The sequence below is a fragment of the Botryllus schlosseri genome, chromosome 9 (assembly GCF_051294905.1).
Source record: "Botryllus schlosseri isolate E-star chromosome 9, Bs_hap1, whole genome shotgun sequence".
In the NCBI taxonomy this organism is placed as follows: Eukaryota; Metazoa; Chordata; class Ascidiacea; order Stolidobranchia; family Styelidae; genus Botryllus; species Botryllus schlosseri.
Window position 1 is genome coordinate 4,372,823 of NC_137244.1, and position 15,823 is coordinate 4,388,645.

Here is a 15,823-nt window from a genome sequence, read left to right on the forward strand (position 1 = left end):
AGAACTGAACTGAAAAGAATCGAGTATTAATTCTAATGAATCGTGCCAAGTGGTGAGAGATGAAACGATACTGCAATGATGAAGCAACGCAAACCGCAAGAGTATTGAACATTGTTCACATGCACAGTCTCGCTACGCTGCTGTGCACTTGCTCCTGAACTGCGGCATCTTATTCCAGACGGCATTGATGTATCACAGTCCAAAACTCCATTACAATGCAAAATTGGAGGCCGAATATGCGGGATTCCGGGACCACGCGAAGAATAAATTTTATATTTTCGCAATCAGTACCGCGGTTGCCTTCAATTGATACCGATCTTATCAAATTTTTCGCTATGCAAGCCAGTCTGACTGCCGTGAATTGCATTTATCTGAACTGACAGAATTGCTAATAAACCAATGATGATGATACAATGATGATTATCAATTGGAAAGTATATGATGTAATCCAGGGGTTGTTGTTGGTATTGAGTTTGTGGTGTTCGGCAGCTATGGCCTTGTGCACCAGGTCTATTAGTTATTATGTAGCCTATTCATTATTACATTATATCTCTCTTCCAGACAACAAAACGAATTCTATTACAGAGGAAATCGTGGCGGGATGGGTCAGTATTGTAGAGAACGTAGCGTTGTCGGATAACCTGCTAGAGCCGTAAGCCTGAGTCCAACGTAGGTTGTGACTTACGTAAATACTTAACTAGCAGTGGCGAACGCCTGGCCCTGCGTTAGTCCTTGATCTGACAGCTCAACGATGCATGCGACGACAATTGCCTCAGATTGATGTATTGGTCGAATGAATATGAACAGTAGTAGCGTATGAGTCCCATATGGGATATCTGAATGTGCGCGTCTATATATGGCGCGATACAAGAAGAAGGGCATGGTCACGTGATATACAGCGTGGTACAATGTGAGTAATGGCGTGTTTTATATTACAGGGTGTATGAACCGTAAGAGGGCGCAGGGCGTTCCACATCGTCCTCATTTAAAAAGAGCTAATTATAGCGACAATCCCAATATATAGGAAAGTGGATATCATAATATTCACATGAATGGATGCGATAACAGCAATCGAAAGATGAAATAATGTATTGATGCAATATTTTAACACCGTGGTAGCAATGAAACGGTATGAGTTAGTGAATGAACTAACACGTTATGGGTTGGATTGAATATAACCTAATCAAAATGAAAAGGACAGTGAATTGCGTATCTGAGGCAATATTTTGTATTTTATTAGAAGGACAATACCGGACGAAAACGAAAAATAAATGTGCGGAAAGGAAACGGCATTATGTACGCAGTGTCCGTTATATCGTAAAAACAACATCCCGATTGGAGACCGAACTAAAATGCCGAGAAGATTGGCGATGGCGATGGGCAATCGTATGGTCAATTGGATAGGTAACGGCAATAATTGCAATATAACAAGTGTATAATAATGTGTATGTTGGGAATACCGTATTCCTAAAGTGTGATAGCCGAAACACGTGGTTCAAGATACCATTGCATTACGGCATTAGGGTTAAGAAAAAGGCAATCGTATTATTGCTTCATTAAAATGAAAGAGAAAAAGGGAAACGGATGGCGAGCACCGACAAAGGGATTCAAATTGCCGCCAATCGATCTAATATAGGGCAACAGCCGGCACTGTGTTCTCAATACTTATCCACTGTGACGAAGTGATAATTAGTGTGGGAAGAATCCGGTAAACCTATTTACGAACGAAAATAGGACAACCAGATGTGTGTTTATTGTATGCCGCTAGAAATACCATGACCATAACAGCTGGGAGAACGATTATCAATTGATACGACACGGAAGCGGAGAAAATTATACAAAATTAAGTAGCAAGTATGTTGAAATATAGGGAAAAGAAACCACGAAGAGGTTGCAAGAAATCGCTGTCAATCAAAATCCATTCCGGGTATAGGATGGTTCTCGCGATAATCGGTCGTACAAGAGAAATGTACTTTCCACGTGCAATGGCCGAGGAATAATATAATAATACCCCAGCAAAGGGATATATATAGAAAAGGTCCTGAATCATAATATTTCAAGTATTACGAGATTCGCTGCGTTGTAAAATGCGAATGTGTCTTATGCAAAGACCGAACAATGATTATAACAGCTTTGCCATGTGGCTGCGAAAGTCAAATCAGTTCGTCCGCTGTGTATGACAGCGAGAGCTATATATAAATTAGCCGTGGGATCGCGAAAATGCCGGTTAAGCGGTAAAGTTAGTGCTCCTTGATATATTTTATAAGGCCACTTTGTCCAGAGTGACTCTGCCGCGGAATTCTGGTATATTTGGTATACACGCGAACAACGAAAGATTCGCGTTGTACTTGACGATTACGACGGGTTTAATCGTACCAAAGCGCGATAGGCGTAGCTGATGTCGTACAGTACATGGTACATGTATTCCCCGAGTAGTGAGGCCTTTATGGGTCGCGCAGCAAAAATAGTGTACCAGTTCCTAGTGTCCGGCGTATATTTTACCGGAGCGGCGAGTGAATAGTCCTTGTATGAGCATGAGCATGTCGGCATTCGGCGATCCCCGGCGGAATGATACGTTTTTTCGAATATACGAATCTAAAACGAGACGAAAGCAGTATTTGCGAAAAAAATATGCATTTAATACCAAGCCTACACACGAAATAACAGAACGTGTAAAATCAGGCAAATGCAATACGATAAGGAAGCCTTACGTAGCCGCGACCAGATATGTTTTGGTTGGGAATACCAATTGTATCTGAAAATGTTTCGTGACGCGCTAGCGTGACGTAAAGACCACGTGCATTGCGTAATAAGAAATACTATAATGCGGCTGGCATATGAAAATCATACCGGAGATTCCGGGTATTTTGACAAACTCGAAGGTTTTGATATTTGTTACAACAATTATTCGAGTGAACAAAGAAGAGACATTGCGCGTAGAATATGTCGTGTCATGTAATAATGAATATTATTCCCGGACGCGCAGTGCTTAATATGCTTATACGAAGGCGTTGAAGCGTTATATACAATGTTATGAGTAGTGTCAATTAAGAGACAAGTAATACGACCTCTTGGTGATAACGGTACGTCGTCGCTACTTTGTAACCGGGTTGAATATAGTTCCCAATCTAGAAGTCGATAGAAGTTATGCCGGATATTCCGGGTGTGTTGACAAGCTCAAAAGCGTATAGTGTTGAAATATTGTCATGTTAATGTGAATGAAATTGAAGCGTGTAACGCGGGGACATTGATGCTGTGATTATAACGAAGTCGCAGCGTGAAAATAAGGATAATAGATGTCCATAATATTGATAATTGCTTCAATTGTAGCTAAAAATATGTGTGTCAGAAGCAATCAAATTAAACAATCTGAGTGCAGCTAACACGCAGTCAAGTCGAGAAAGTTCCCAAAGCGACGTATACTGTATGCATAGTATACCACAAATCCACACATATCGCAGGATTTGTGCGCCATATGCTATCCAGATATATAAAGGTTTCCGGAAATAAATTGACGTGTGCCGTTAAACACGTCGCGACAGTTAATGCACAATTGCGTAAGTAAGAATCGTGCTTCACATTAAAAGTATATATATAATATACAGTGACTGTAACGCTTTTGTAAGTACGGACTTCCTAGTTGATCAAGAAATGACTCAGATTGCGGTGCGAACGTCAGCATCAGATTTCGTAAATATCGCGAGTCTGAGCGCTGTATAGACACACGAGTTTAATTACAACACTGACCCCGTCCAACTGCTTGATCAGGGCGGAAGTTCCGGGCCAGCGTATGCAATCCCGTGGCCGACGCTTTGAGAAGACTCGGATACCCCCGGGTCGAAATTAGTGCCTTAGATCACGACGCCACCGAAACCATTCCTGATTTCCTAGGTCGGAGTAGCATATATGAAACGGGAAATTGTCCGTGATCAAATATATCACGGGATATTTAAATGATATTACTGCGTCCGAATGACATTGCAGGTAAAATATATGTATCGCATGTAACTAGGTTGACGGTATCGCGGGTAAAAGGACATAGTATTGCGGAAAAAAAAAATTCCAGCGTGTTAAAGCGCCCTTATTTAGGTAAAGGTAAATAGAAGTAAGCAAATATGTCAAAGACCTAGTATAAAGGTGTGTCCGTGAATTTATCACATTCCATGAATAGGGAATTTGGTAAGGACATAATGTACGCGCTAATCGCATTTGCGCGGAAAATAGTGTGAAGCTGTTGAGCGTTATGGAAATTAATGAGCGGTGCGTAATATATAGCCTAAGAACGAACCGAAATTCAACAGACTGTTGGTAAAATTCCGAGTTTTGTATGTTAATATGCAACAACGAATGTTGAAGGTATCGAATCAACTGGCATAAAATGTCTCGGATATTACAAAAGTGGAAAATAACTTCCGTATTCATATAAATCCAAGCTCAATGTTGATGTAAGTTAAGGTGAATAACGATACTTAACGATATGTTCAAGTAACGCTGTAATGTAATTAAAATGATATCACCATTGTGGTAGAAATATATCAAGTAAGCAGGATGATTAGAACGCGTTTAACTTTGATGTTTATTTCGCGTTAAGGAGAATGTATGAGTTCAATCTTTTTTTATCTGCGCTGCACAGAAAGAATGGTAATGCTATATTGAAATGCGTAGTTAAAAACCAAAGTTTAGACCTTGGTTTAGACACCGATAATAACCACAGACATTAGCTTTAAATAGCGTTTAAATATGCGGAACAAAATGGCTGAAGATGTTTCGTTGTGAATCTATTGTTTATCGAAACAGACACACGCGTGCGGTAAGGAATTAAGTACTAACTAGCGCTTACGTAACGCATAGCAAATTAAAAATGGTTCCTCACCGACAATGAGGTCATATACGAGCCAGATGGTAAGGGTATGCTAGAACAGTTGAAATTACTGTTATGAATTGAGAATGAATTAGAACGACATCACGGAATAATAGACGTTTGTTAGCAAATGACAGTTGTGCACTATGAATGTTGAAATTAGCAGCGGACAATCTAAGCGCGTATCCCAAAAGCACGCGGGGAATAGATCTCCAAAGTAATTGATGGAGTAGTAATCCCGTAAGTACGTGTTTGGGTTAATATGCAATTCGATTGATTGTTAATGAATGTATAGTCCGAGTATATAGACTTATAGAGTACTCGAAAATTAAAATGAAGACGATATTACCCGGCCAATAACAAGGCGGCAACCAGCAATATCAGGTAGTGCGGACTTATGTTAAAGTCATGAATCCGAAACAAAATGGTGGAATAACGAATCATAATTCGAAATTTTGTTGGGTTGTTTTAAAAAAAATGCAGAACGAACGTGGATTTTACATCACAGCCGTAAACGCGCTTATGTCGGCGTTTATAAGTAAACTCTGCACTTCAAATATGCGATTGGAGCGCGGAAATTTCGAGGTATCGTCGAAGTAGCGAATCGAATGTTGGTTTCGAACGTTAGGAAATTATATTGATTTACCAAAACCAGAAACATGGCCGGATCGTTGCTACGTATTGCAGCGGCAGATATATAAACCATAGTACATGTAGCGAGCAATAACACACGAATTAAATGGAACTGTAAATGCAAAACTGCTTTCGTTCGACAATTCGTATATGCAAAAAACTGTACCGTAAGGTTTGGGAGTCCGAGTGCGGTTTCTGGAGTGTCCATAGTGGTTGACGAACTAAATCCGATATTGAGGCGGCGATGCGTCTTTCGTTGAAGCCGAAATCATCTCACGAGATGCACCATGTAGAGAACGTAGCGTTGTCGGATAACCTGCTAGAGCCGTAAGCCTGAGTCCAACGTAGGTTGTGACTTACGTAAATACTTAACTAGCAGTGGCGAACGCCTGGCCCTGCGTTAGTCCTTGATCTGACAGCTCAACGATGCATGCGACGACAATTGCCTCAGATTGATGTATTGGTCGAATGAATATGAACAGTAGTAGCGTATGAGTCCCATATGGGATATCTGAATGTGCGCGTCTATATATGGCGCGATACAAGAAGAAGGGCATGGTCACGTGATATACAGCGTGGTACAATGTGAGTAATGGCGTGTTTTATATTACAGGGTGTATGAACCGTAAGAGGGCGCAGGGCGTTCCACAGTATGTTATCTAGCAAGAAAGGCACGCCGTGTTCCCGGGCTATGCCTTCCAGGTATTCCCGTTCGCGTGAATATTTTGGGCAATGAATGAGGAAATGTTCAACCGTTTCTTGTCGTTGACAAGTACGACAAAGCCCATCTTCGTGGCTTCCAATTCGAAGTAGGTGGTTGGCAAGTCGGCAATGCCCTGTTTGTAGACGTACGAGGATTGACAATTGGATTCGTGACGATAGTGGGAAAACTGGGATTTCGTTGTGCTGTGAGAAAATCCGCTTGAATTGGGAATCGTCCGTATGCTCCCTGAACTTTTCAAACCATTTCTCACGACAGTGTTTGGAGACTCGAACTTTGGCTTCCTTCAGCGACAAAGGGGTGGCTAGGATCTCGACGTCGGGGAAACTTGCAGCATGCTTGGCCAGTTTGTCCGCCCGTTCGTTGTATCCGACGTCTTGATGTCCTGGTATCCAGACTATAGGGCCCGTATTCAAGAAACCTTACTCAGTGCTCAAACTCACTTTGCGTCAAAATTGCGTAACAATCGGTATTCAGAGAGCGCATCTCGAGAATGAGTTTGAGCACGGCTGGAGACGGACTTCGCGGTCTGTCGAGCTCGACTTCGAGCTGTTTGGTATTCAGAGACGATGCGCGATAGCTGGCGAGCTGAGAATTTGGCCCGTATTCAAAGAGACGCCTCGAACTCAAACTCAAGGCTTGCTCGACGGAGTAAAGGCTGAGTTCGACTCCATTGGAGTAGCTCCTTGGTATTCAAAGACATTTTCTAGCTTTGCTCAGTTTCGAGTCTTACTCGACACGTCTGGCATCATTCGCAACTGTGCGCTGTGCGCTCGCTCGGTATGAACTGTTAAGATGCCGGGTTGGGATCCCGGTACGTTTAGAGCAGTGATTCTCAACCGCGGCTCTCCGAGCCGCATGCGGCTCTCGACTGCTCTCCGTGCGGCTCTCACTAACGATGTGAAATCATTGATGCTTCTACGGAAATTCTAATTATTCATGATCATAAAGGTTGCCAGTAAACTCGCCCCAAAGTAAATTCGGCCCAGGCAAATTCGGCCATTACACCAGTAAATTCGGCCCACCGAGAATATTGTATTAAAATGTATTACCAACCGTTAACATGAATTATAATTATACTATTATTAAGTGATTTGGATGTCAGGGTATGCGTAGATCGCGTAATCACGGGAGATAGCGCGGATATTCACGGGGACCGAATTTACCGACGGCCGAATTCACCGGTCAATTCACTGGTTACTCGGTCAATTCTGCCCTCAGAGAATTTTTTATAAAAATGTATTACCAACTATTAATGTGAATTAATTTCATAATTATATTATTATCAAGTGATTTTGGAGAACAGGGTATGCGTATAAATATATATATGTATATATATATGCCGATGTTTACGGGGCCGAATTTACCGACAGCCGAATTCAATCGGTATATTCGCCCTCGGAGAACATTGTGTGAAATTGTATTACGAACTAATAATGTGTATTATATTACATAATTATAATATTATCTAACCTGAACCCTAACACTAATCCTAACCCTAATTCTAACCTAACCCTAACCTAACCTAACCTAACCCTAATCCTAACCCTAACCTAACCCTAATCCCAAACCTAATCCTAACCTAACCCTAATCCTAACCTAACCTAACCCTAACCTAATCCTAACCCTAACGCTAATTCTAACCCTAAACCTACTATAATAACTAATAATGTGTATTATATTACATAATTATAATATTATCAAGTGATTTGGAGGTTAGGGGTTAGTTTTAGGGTTATGATTAGCGTTAGGGTTAGGATTAGGGTTAGGTTAGGGTTAGGATTAGGGTTAGGTTAGGTTAGGATTAGGGTTAGGTTAGGATTAGGTTAGGATTAGGGTTAGGTTAGGTTAGGATTAGGGTTAGGTTAGGATTAGGGTTAGGATTAGGGTTAGGGTTCAGGTTAGATAATGGTATTGTAACTGTTGTTGTTACTCTGGCCCTGGCCGAATTTACCGAGGGCCGAATTTACCGAGGGCCGAATTTACCGAGGGCCGAATTTACCGAGGGCCGAATTTACCGAGGGCCGAATTTACCGAGGGCCGAATTCACCGACGGCCGATATGACCGAGGGCCGAATTCGACGGGCCGAATTTACTTTGGGGCGAGTTTACTGGCAACCATCATAAATAAATCGCGCCTTCAACACAACAAATGTACGTTTATGTTCACGTTTACTGACGCGAAGGTCATTCCCTGATCACAATAGAATCCTACGTAATACAAGTTGTACGGGTTGTGACGTAACATTACCGATAGTAATTTCGGTAGGCTTTAAATCCGAACCTTTACTGCTTTACTGAAGGCTCTGACCGTCTGACCTAAGCCTAATCAGGTGTCTGTAATGAGACGGGCGAAGTTTATTTCGCTCGAGACGGCGGCTCATATTAGAATACGGGTGACAAGAGACTCGGTCAATAAGACAATCAACGTTTGGGGTAACTGCAGGTACTTTATTTTCTTACTCTTTGCTTTGATCTTGATAGCGTTAGAAAATATCGGAGACTTTGGTTCAATGATAATGTCAGGTTCAGATCAACCTGCAAAGAAATCTCGCACCCTTGTGCAAGAAAATCGGGCCTTTCAAAGTGAATGGGAAGAGGCGTATTTTCAAATTGAGGAAAACGGCAAAGCGAAATGCCTTCTGTGCCCTATAATAATAAACGGTGTAAAATCTTTCAACGTTAAGAGGCATTATAAAACACATGCGGGAAAATACGACGATTATCAAGGTGAATCAAGGAAACGGAAGTTAGAATGTCTGAAAGCAGAGCGTAGCAAACAAGGAAAAATGTTTTTTAAAAAAAAAGAACCCGAAGAGGTAACAATAACATCATATAAGATCAGTCATCTATTGGCCAGCAATATGAAGCCATATTCTGATGGCGAAATTACGAAGCAGGCTATTGTTTTGTTTACCGAAGACAATTGTTCTCCTGCCATTCAGCAGAAAGCTAAAAAATTGCAGCTTAGCAATGATACAGTAACGCGTCGTGTCGATTGCATATCCCAAGATCTGCATGAGCAACTTATTCACAAGTCGCAAGATTTTTCTTACTACTCGCTTGCTCTTGACAGCACTAACGACATTACCGACATAGAGCAATTAGCTGTATTCATCCGGGGAGTCATGCCAGATTTCAAGATTTGCGAGGAGTTTCTTACTTTGCGATCTATTCATGGCACAACGAAGGGAACCGACATGTTTCGTGAATTTCATGCTACTCTTCAAGAAGCGCATTTAGACCCATCGAAATTATATTCATTGGCGACAGATGGCTGCCCAGCAATGCTCGGCAAAAATCTAGGTCTTCAAGGACTCGTCAACAAATGGCGTGCTGAACAGAATCTTGACGCTGTGACTTGGCAACACTGCATTATACACCAGGAAAGTCTTGTTGCTAAATCATTAAAGATGTCCAATGTGACAGATATAGTAATATCGACCGTAAATTGGATTCGAGCAAACGCACTTAACCATCGAAAATTCAAGGCTTTTCTCACCGATATTGATGCTGACCATGGAGACTTGATCATGTTCACCGCTGTACGATGGCTAAGCCGAGCTGCATGCCTCAAAAGATTTTACGCGCTACTTCCTGAGATTAAAATATTTGTCGAAGGAAAGAAAGACATCCCTCAGTTGGGAAACGAACACTGGGTTGCTGACTTGGCGTTCATGGTGGATATTACCTCACACCTGTCGTCACTAAATCGGAACTTACAAGGAAATAACAAGCTCTGTCACGCCTGGTACGGGACAGTGTCTGGTTTCATTGAGAAATTGTGTCTTTGGAGAAAGCACCTAGAGGAGGGTGTTACGACACATTTTGTAACGCTTTCAAACCACCGACAGAATGGATCATTCAAAACATATGACCAGGTTATTAGTACCTTGATTGACGGGTTTAAACGTCGAATAGAGGGAATGCATCATTCCGTACCCCTGATGAATATATTTTCAAACCCAATGGCAGTAGATGCCGCCACTGCCCCTGATATTTTTCAGATGGAACTGCTGGACTTGCAGTCCGATATAGAATTGCGACTGTTGTTTCAAAGCAATGGACTCCTTGAATTTTGGGGTGCTGTTCCTGAAGAAAAATACCCCAACCTGATAGCTAACGCATCGAAGAATGCCTGCATGTTCGGTTCAACCTATGTATGTGAAGCCCTTTTCAGCAAATTAGTGAGGATCAAAAGCAAATATCGCAACCGATTGACTGATCGTCATCTGAAACAGCTCTTGTGCACAGCTTCCTCCACGATGAAACCTCGTTATGACAAACTTGTGAAAAATCAAATTCAATTTCAAGTTTCGCACTAAGTTGCAAAATAGATAGTGATCACCACAGATTTAGCGTCACGCCTTGTTCATCCAAACTCAATTCACATGCTCTCGGAACTCAGAAAGATTGTGGATTAAGTCTCAATAAACATGTTGTGACGCTAAATCTGTGGTGATCACTATCTATTTACTATCTGGAAGAATGTAAATTGTAAATCATCCGCAATCGGCTTCAACGGTGAAGGGTATACCTCGGTATACCATCGGTGAAGGGACGTGGCTGGGTAACGTCGTTTCGGAAGTTGTCCGTATGGGGAGTGCCCGCTGTCACAGTGTCGTCTGGGGAAATTTTCGTATTTGTTTTGGCCGTCGCTGTTTGAGCCAATCGCGGTTTTGGCCGTCGCTGTTATGGCCGTCGCTGTTGTGGCCAGTCGGTGTTTTGGCCGTCGCTATTAAGGCCGTCGCTATTTTAGCCGTACACCATTTCGTTGATACCATTTTTGATGATATTTTTCTATTCTCAATAAATTACGTTATTCGTGCCATCATGCGGCTCCCGACAGAGTTGAGGTTCATAAAATGGCTCCCACAGTGAAAAAGCTTGAGAACCACTGGTTTAGAGTAATGTATTTGGTGTGCAGTATCACACCGCGAGGACAGTTAGTAGAATGTTTAGTGTGCACGAGACACCGATCCATATTGGCAGATAGGTATACGGTACGTGTTTCATTCCTTTCAGATGAAATAGCTATTGACATAGATATGTTAGAATATTACATGCAAGTGAATGGAAACAGGCTGCAGCAAGTACGGAAGTACCTTACAGATTTTGATAATCCCGTGGAATATATCACTGAGGAACTGTGTTCTGATCGCTATAGGCTTACGAATGCCGGTGTTAGTGGATGATGGAGATCCTACATGACCTTACCAGCCCATCCAACAAAGGCCTGCCCCTGCCCCCGTTATTGAAGTTCCTTGTGGTTTTGCGCTTTTACGCCACAGGAAGCTTACAAGTTATTGCTGGGGAACTGGAACATGTGTCCCAGCTCACCGTTGGTTGGTGGATTGGTGCAGCTGGACAGTATTGCCATCTCATAAAAGCTCAGCTTCAGCATACATCAAATTCCCACAAGGTGAAGTCGCAGCCAATGAGGCCACACGATTTTACGACAAACAGCTGCCGAACAAGCTTCTAATATCCTCCAGAATAACTATAGAGAGGACTTTTGGAGTGTGGAAGAGCATGTTCCCCTGCTTATCACTGGGTCTACGGGCGACACATCAATGACTGTGGTTGATGTTCACAGCAGTGTTATACAACTATGCCAGAAAGAACAGGTAATATATTTCTTGATGTTTTTAATATCAAGCGCTTAACTCCCTTCAAATTTAGGTGCATCATCAACAATAAAACAAATCTCTCTGTCATCCCATAAGAAGTTGTAGAGGCACCGAGAGATGTACGAGGCTCCCTGAGAGGCCTAGCTCGGAGACGACGGATCGTAGAAACCCACTTTACGAATGAAATTTAATTTGTTATCACAAATAAAGAAACTGCGGTATCACTTGCATGGAACCGAACGAAATGGTAGTGTAGAAAGAAAAGAAGTGGAACAGTAACTATCAATAATCCACGGTTACATGAGCATAGCGAAAAAAGCATAAATATCACGGTGCGGTGTTGCAAGTCAAGGCTTATGCAGTTAAACGGGCATAGCAAAAGAAACGTATTGATGTCACGGTGCTGCAATTAGAGGCATAGTAACTATCAATAATGCACGGTTAAAAGGGTATGGCACAAGAAAAGCATTCATGTCACATTGCTGCAAGTACAAGCATAGTAACTATCAATAATCCACAGTAAAATGGGTATGGCACAAGAAAGCATTCATGTCACATTGCTGCAAGTACAAGCATAGTAACTATCAATATTCCACAGTTAAATGGGTATGGCACAAGGGGAGCATTCATGTCACATTGCTGCAAGTACAAGCATAGTAACTATCAATAATCCACAGTTAAATGGGTATGGCACAAGGAAAGCATTCATGTCACATTGCTGCATGTACAAGCATAGTAACTATCAATAATCCAGTTAAATGGGTATGGCACAAGGAAAGCATTCATGTCACATTGCTGCAAGTACAAGCATAATAACTATCAATAATTAACAGTTAAATGGGTATGGCACAAGGAAAGCATTCATGTTACATTGCTGCAAGTACAAGCATAGTAACATCAATAAAGTAGGTAGACCAGTTTCTAGTGGGACTGGTGAAGGCAAGCCTTCAAGCTTTTGCCTGGGTAAGTCCATGTCAAATCAACCGCACCCGTCACCACTAGGTGTCAGATTGCAATGAAAATGGAGGGGTAAATCTGGTATCCAGTTCTGACTGCAGCAAACTTAATTTTGTCAAAATTGGTCCATCCATCACAAAGTTATCGCATTTTGAAAAATGGCCATTCTGTGCTCACCCAACCATGAAGTTCAATTACTTTTACATTACCTGTTACAGTAACGTTTATAAAACAGCATAGTCAAGTATTTGAGAGTGGATTATGGTGTCTAATGATAGAATAGAGGAAACTCTTGCTATTGAAGGGAAAATTGTCACATAATCAAATGGGGTCAGGGGTTAAAACCCACCTCATAAACTGACACTTTTCAAAATCGTTCATGCGTAACATGAACTTCAATTATATCTAGCGTAATTCTGTCTACACGAAAATTGGAAAGTAACATGTCATATGAAAGCTTGTTTGGAGAGGAAACTGGCTGATATGTTTTGTTAACTAATATTTGACGGATAGTACCTCTAAATTAACTTGACATAAATACTTCTGAATCCATGGGGTAATTCAATTTGAGATTAATCAAAACAGAGATTGGGTATCTCTTGAGTTTCAGATTTTGCTGAAATTTGGCTTAAAACACCATGAAGTATATATAAGTAAATATCAATTTATTTTAAATGAATTACATAAGTAGTTTTCAAGTTATTGCATGATAAAGAACAAGCTTTTTATGCTCATCCAACCGCGAAATTCAAGTTATTTTTCAGGCTGATTTGTAATTTTCTGTAAATGAGCTATTTTGACAATTAGAGAGTTGTTTAATTTGTTATGTTGTATAAATTGATTTATTCTATCATGCAGGACAAAAATTACTGATTTTTGGTTGACATCCCAAAATGTAACTCATTAAACCCAGAAACCACTGAAGCGTAACATCAATATTTCAGCGGTCTCTCTCTCGTTTCTGTCTGTTTCAAAATTTTTGTAAATGGTGTCATATGAAAGCTGTCAGAACAAAGAATTTCCAGAAAATGAGTAACATGCTGGAGTTTGTCTCAAGGTAAGACAGCAACTAGAATATCAAACATCATTTTTAGGAAAATCACTACATTTTCATGACCTGAAATATACCCTGTTTTCAAAACTTTGTAAGTGAATATTAGATAAAAACTTATTTTCTAAGGAATCTATGTTACAACAGCTTTCATTTGCCACCCTTCATAACTTTTTTCAAGTAGACAGAAATGAGAGGGAGACTCCTGAAATATTGTCATGCTTGAGTGATTTCCAGAGGTACCGTCTTTTAACTTGAAATAAATTCGGGGCCGTGCACCAAAAATCACTAATTTCGCACTTGAATGATAGAATAGATCAATTTAAACAACATAACAAAGTGAACAACACTCTAAGGTGAAAGTAGCTCATTTACAGACAATTCCAAATATACTTAGAAACAGCCCTTCGATTTTACGGTTGAATGGGCATGAAAAGCCTGTTTTTCATCATGCGATAACTTTAAAACTACTGAAGTAATTCCTTTCAAATAAATTGCGATTCAGTGAGCTATACTTCATGATGTTTTCAGCCAAATTTCAGCAAAATCTGACACTATGTGGTGACGAAATCCATTTTTTTGGTTGATCTGACATGGAATTACCCGCCTTGCATCTGCTATCAACAGCTGCTTGGTCACAAGTACCGACTGCAGATCAGCAACGGACTGCTGCTTCTCTACTAAGAGCCTTTGCTGTTGCAAGCAGTCAATTTCTAATTTAATCTTTTCTTTTTTCAACTCATGCTCCAAGAACATGGCATCCGATATGAAGTTGATAACTTCAGCTCTTTTTGGTTTCTTTCTTGGCATCTCTGTCTTTTCCGTTTCTTTCATCACCGGCCTTGAAGCCAGAGTTGCAGTCGTGGAAAATTACATCTGAAATTGGGATATATGATATAGAAAGCACTCATTGCATAGCAAATGCGTATAAATTCTAAATAACTTATATATGCTTATAAAGCTTTGCTCAGAATGTTAGTCATGACATATATGTATCTGTATATATTTACACAGATTTTAGTTAACGCTCATTAATAATAAACAATATCGATGTCAACATCACATCGTGGATATGCCCCAGACCCTGATCACCATTGACTGGCTATAGTCCTCAACCTCATGACTATCAATCAATGCGCAGTGCTAATTCTGGTCAGTGTTAGCTTTCGGGTTTGCGAATATAAGGTTTTACAGTTATTATTCGGAGCGATTTTGGAGGTAAGGCACAAATTTGGTATGTACAGGAGTCGCAGCTAAGCGGTAACCCAACACGCAGCAAAACCTACATTACCAGAGTCAGCGATGCTCAAATATCAACAGCGAATACCGTTGACTACTAATAGTGGGGATCACTGAGTTGATATGGTGCTTTTATCAATGAAGTGTCCATTATTATGGAATACCGTACCTGAAGATGTCGATGCTACGGAAACGTCCACAAACACCACTTGGTCAGAATCAAAATCATTCTGGAGTGGCTCGAGTTGTTTCCGGTATCATGCTATGGATCATCTGTGACATCTCTGGTACTGCCTTGGTTGGAGGACCTCCGCCAGTTGCAGCCAGGTGGGCACGTTCCTGTTATATCTTCTTTCGATCTGTTGAAATGCATACGCTATGCATTAGAACTGGCCTCGGCATATTCCTAGAATTTCATCAAAAATCTTACCTCGCCTTCATGTTATTCCAACATTTTTTAAGCTGCTTGGATGATACCTTTTGAGCATCCGGGAAGGAATTGTATTGAACGGCAAGATCTTCCCATGCAGCATTTTTCCTTTGGATAGAATTTCCATCATTTCTTTTATCCTCAAGTACATCCAGCTTTGCGCTTACAAGAGTCATAAGGCGGCTCTTGTCAGCCAAACTAAACCTTAATTTTGACATACTGTAACTGTAACTGGAAAAATGTTTCTGTTGAAATCCAACATTATAGTTTGCTTTACCTAAACATTATCATGTGGCAGACA

The 15,823-nt window shown here is 40.9% G+C and overlaps 2 protein-coding genes and 1 long non-coding RNA gene across 3 annotated transcripts; 1 reads left to right on the plus strand and 2 right to left on the minus strand.

Annotated features, from left to right (window-relative positions):
* Positions 1 to 2,617: 2,617 nt before the first annotated feature.
* Positions 2,618 to 6,145, minus strand: LOC145447115 (uncharacterized). The gene is made up of 2 exons (XR_013917459.1): positions 5,868 to 6,145; positions 2,618 to 5,813 (listed from the first exon to the last, which is right to left on the minus strand). It is a non-coding gene; the product is annotated as an uncharacterized LOC145447115 (long non-coding RNA).
* Positions 6,146 to 8,322: 2,177 nt separating this feature from the next.
* On the plus strand, positions 8,323 to 12,073 carry LOC145445848 (general transcription factor II-I repeat domain-containing protein 2-like). The gene is made up of 2 exons (XM_080323998.1): positions 8,323 to 11,842; positions 11,898 to 12,073. The coding sequence occupies exon 1, from the start codon at positions 8,558 to 8,560 to the stop codon at positions 10,538 to 10,540; it is 1,983 nt and encodes a 660-aa protein (XP_080180124.1). The 5' UTR covers positions 8,323 to 8,557; the 3' UTR covers positions 10,541 to 11,842; positions 11,898 to 12,073.
* Positions 12,019 to 15,816, minus strand: LOC145445871 (myb/SANT-like DNA-binding domain-containing protein 3). Its single transcript, XM_080324034.1, has 4 exons — positions 15,523 to 15,816; positions 15,262 to 15,451; positions 14,461 to 14,729; positions 12,019 to 12,804 (listed from the first exon to the last, which is right to left on the minus strand). The coding sequence occupies exons 1-2, from the start codon at positions 15,738 to 15,740 to the stop codon at positions 15,355 to 15,357; spliced, it is 315 nt and encodes a 104-aa protein (XP_080180160.1). The 5' UTR covers positions 15,741 to 15,816; the 3' UTR covers positions 12,019 to 12,804; positions 14,461 to 14,729; positions 15,262 to 15,354.
* Positions 15,817 to 15,823: the final 7 nt, after the last annotated feature.